This window comes from Myotis davidii, unplaced genomic scaffold (genome assembly GCF_000327345.1).
Source record: "Myotis davidii unplaced genomic scaffold, ASM32734v1 scaffold818, whole genome shotgun sequence".
Taxonomy (NCBI): domain Eukaryota; kingdom Metazoa; phylum Chordata; class Mammalia; order Chiroptera; family Vespertilionidae; genus Myotis; species Myotis davidii.
Window position 1 is genome coordinate 475,446 of NW_006289814.1, and position 3,441 is coordinate 478,886.

Below are 3,441 nucleotides of genomic sequence, written 5' to 3' on the forward strand. Positions count from 1 at the left end.
TTTCCACTGAGCCAAACCAGCTAGGGAAGACTCAGGATATTTTCAATTTACGATAGGTTATTGAAATGTAACTCCATCATAAGTTGAAGAGGATCTAAATTTGAAGAAGTGATTAAAGTTAAATGAGGTTATATGGGTAGGCCCTAATCCAGTATGACTGATGTTCTTATAAGAAGAGATATAAGGACACAGACACACACAAAGGGTAAACCAGGTGAAGACACAAGGAGGAAGATGACCATCTACATGCCACGGAGAAAGGCCACGGGAGAAACAACCCTTCCCACACCTTAATCTTGGACTTCCAGCATCCAGAACTGAGATAATAAATGTCTGTTGTTTAGCCACCCAGTCTGTGGCTTCCCAAGAGGACTAATATTCTTGGTGAACAAGGCCTGAGCTGGTTTCACAGCCCACATGCTCTATTGAGGTGGGCTAATTGGAAAGCTGCCCATGTACTCTATTGGCTGGAAATTTTCTGCAGCAAATACACCACTTGCCAAGGTGGAACTGAGTATGTTGGCACTTTCTGGAACTCACTTTCAGGGCGACTGACATTACTTACCAAGATGCCTCCCCAGAAGGGATAGCCTCTATAGAACGAGACACTTACGAAGGTCCCAGGCAGCATGGTCCCCAGGATGATGCCCAGGCCAATGTGTATCAGGCCGATCAGGATCTGGATGGCCTGTCAGAGGAGCCAGAAGCTGACACCTTTGTTGCTCAGGCTGAATCTTAACCCTGCTCCCTTGTGCTTCCTTTTAATTTTAATAAATATTTTGTTTTCTTGGTCAATAAAGTCATATTCAAAATGTACAATTGAAACAATACTTCCCATAATTTCACCCCACTCAAAGAAAACAACCACTTATATTTTGGTGTATAGCCTTCGATTATTTTTTTCAAATATATACACTGATAATACAAAATGACTGCATATTTAACTTAATATTTCATGATGAATATGTCCCATGGTATTAAGTATTCTCTGAATATATGTTTTTTTAAGGATTGCCCAGATATATTAGGCAGGTATAATATGTTTCCATAGTATAAATAACACTGCAATGAACATCATTTTGTAGATAAGTCTTTGTGCTCATCTTTTATTTCTTTGAAATATTGTTTTGGACTAGATTGGGTCTTCTCTCCCTCATCAAATTTATATATATATATATATATATATATGTGACTAAGCAACCTTTGTATAGCGCCATCACATTTCATTCTTTAGACATATAATATATAGATTTAACTGGTATTATATTGATGAATTCTTTGGTGGTTTCCATTCTTTTCCTATTGTAACAGGGTATAGGGCAGTGATGGCAAACCTATGACACGAGTGTCAGAGGTGACACGCGAACTCATTTTTTTGGTTGATTTTTCTTTGTTAAATGGCATTTAAATATATAAAATAAATATAAAAAATATAAGTCTTTGTTTTAATATGATTGCAAATATCAAAAAATTTCTATATGAGACACGGCGCCAGAATTAAGTTAGGGTTTTTCAAAATGCTGACACGCCGAGCTCAGAAGGTTTGAAATCACTAGTATAGGGTATAAAAAACCTTACTCCTAATTGATTAATCAAAGAGTAAAAGTAAGAATATACTAACAAAACTTACAGTCTAAAATATTAATAATTTCATATTTAAGCAGAAGCAGTTCCAGTTCCCCTTTTCACTGGCCTCTACCATAAATGTGTAGTAGATGCCGATGGCTTGCAAGGCCTGTAACATCCTGATGCCAGAAATAAAAACCACAGAGAGAGAAAAAAAACAGGTGCTGATAGACATGAAAAAGATCATCAAACACCCATGAGAGCTGATATGTGAAACTAATGTCATCAGAATGCCTTAATACCCTTTTTCCACAATCCCTCTATAAAAGTCTTTTGTCTATCCTGAGGTGTTAAGATGGTTGCTAAGGCATGAGCCTGCCATCTTCTCAGGTAGTCAGCACCTAAATAAATCACTTTCCTTCCTTCCATCAGCAACGGTGTCATATATTTGGCTTCACAGCAGCAGGCAAAAGACAGTGAGGGTAGTTTGTGCCAGTTTCACTATAACAAACTGAGCTGCAATAAATAACCTCATACAAGTCATATTTCTTATGTGTACAAGCATGTCTGAAGGACAAGTCTCAGAAATTGAATTATTGTGTATTTTAAAATTTGGCAGATACAGATAGCCCTCCATACAGGTTGTATCCATTGACATTACTATGACTTGTATATGGGGGTGAAGCTAGGATTTGAACCCAGGCAGTCTGAATCAGAATTCATACTAGTCTTACCCTCACTGGTATGGCTCAGTTGATAGAGCATTGGCCTGTGGACCAAAGGGTCCCGGGTTCCATTCTGGTCAACGGCCCGTATCTTGGTTGCAGGCTCATCCCCTGCCCAGGCCCAGGCCCTGATCCAGGTGCATTCAGGAGGCAACAAATCAATGTGTTTCTCTCACATCATTGTTTCTCTCTGTCTTTCTCTCTATCTTTCCCTCTCTCTAAAAGACCAATGGATAAATATCCTCAGGTGAGGATTAACAACAACAACGACAACAACAACAGAGAATCCAAGTGTGTTTTCATTCACACAAGCAATGAAATGGGCTTTCCCTTGTCCCACCCAGCACATTGGGTTTAGAATCTACTTTCTGGTTCACTGGACCCATCTTCTTCCAGAGGCCACATGGGTCAACATGGATACAGGCAACAAGACCAAAATTCAATTTACTGCTTCTTTCTTGCTTTTCTTTCTCTTTACTAAAATACCCAAGATAGATAGTACAAGGTCCCACACGGAGGCCCTGGTGATGCTGTAGAGCTGAGCTTCTTAATAGACCTGAGTTTGGCAAGACTGGGTCAGTTCCAGCCCCACTTGCTGGATTTGGAGTTTCTGTATTTCCAAATTTCCTCCCATCCCTGACTCCAGCCATGTGGCCAGTGAACACAGTATGAAATCTCACTTACCCCTAAAACATTGGCCTCTTTTAAGGATCTCCGGGCAGGTTGCATAGGCACAGGCGGCTCCAAACCAGGTGGGTTCCTAGAAATTTGGTGGACTTGGGATTGGTTGAGTGGATACACGGGCACCTGAGACATGCTTCCCATCACAAACACAGAATTGGCTATGGGGCCTTCTGAAGTCATCAGATTCATGCTGTTAAGGTATAAATGCAATAAAGTCATCCCTCATATGTGCATTAATGTTTACATTGAAAAAGGACTTCTGATTGAGTCTTTAGGGTTTTTTCTGTACAATATCATGTCATCTGCAAATAAGGACAGTTTCACTTCTTCTTTTCCAATTTGGATGCCTTTTATTTCTTCTTCTTGTCTAATTGCAAAGGCTAATACTTCCAGTACTATGTCGAGCAGGAGTGGTGAGAGTGGGCATCCCTGTCTTGTGCCTGTCTTAGGGGAAACGGTTTTAGCT

General features: G+C 40.0%; 1 protein-coding gene across 1 annotated transcript in view; it reads right to left on the reverse strand.

Annotated features, from left to right (window-relative positions):
- LOC107182890 (membrane-spanning 4-domains subfamily A member 8-like) overlaps positions 1–3,441 on the reverse strand; it is an 18,114-nt gene that overhangs the window by 10,012 nt on the left and 4,661 nt on the right. Inside the window, exons 2-3 of the mRNA XM_015563129.1 lie at positions 2,976–3,165; positions 566–688 (exon numbers count right to left, since the gene is read on the reverse strand). Of these exons, the coding sequence (XP_015418615.1) occupies positions 566–688; positions 2,976–3,164 (312 nt within the window). The 5' untranslated portion in view covers position 3,165. The remainder of the gene's footprint in view (positions 1–565; positions 689–2,975; positions 3,166–3,441) is intronic.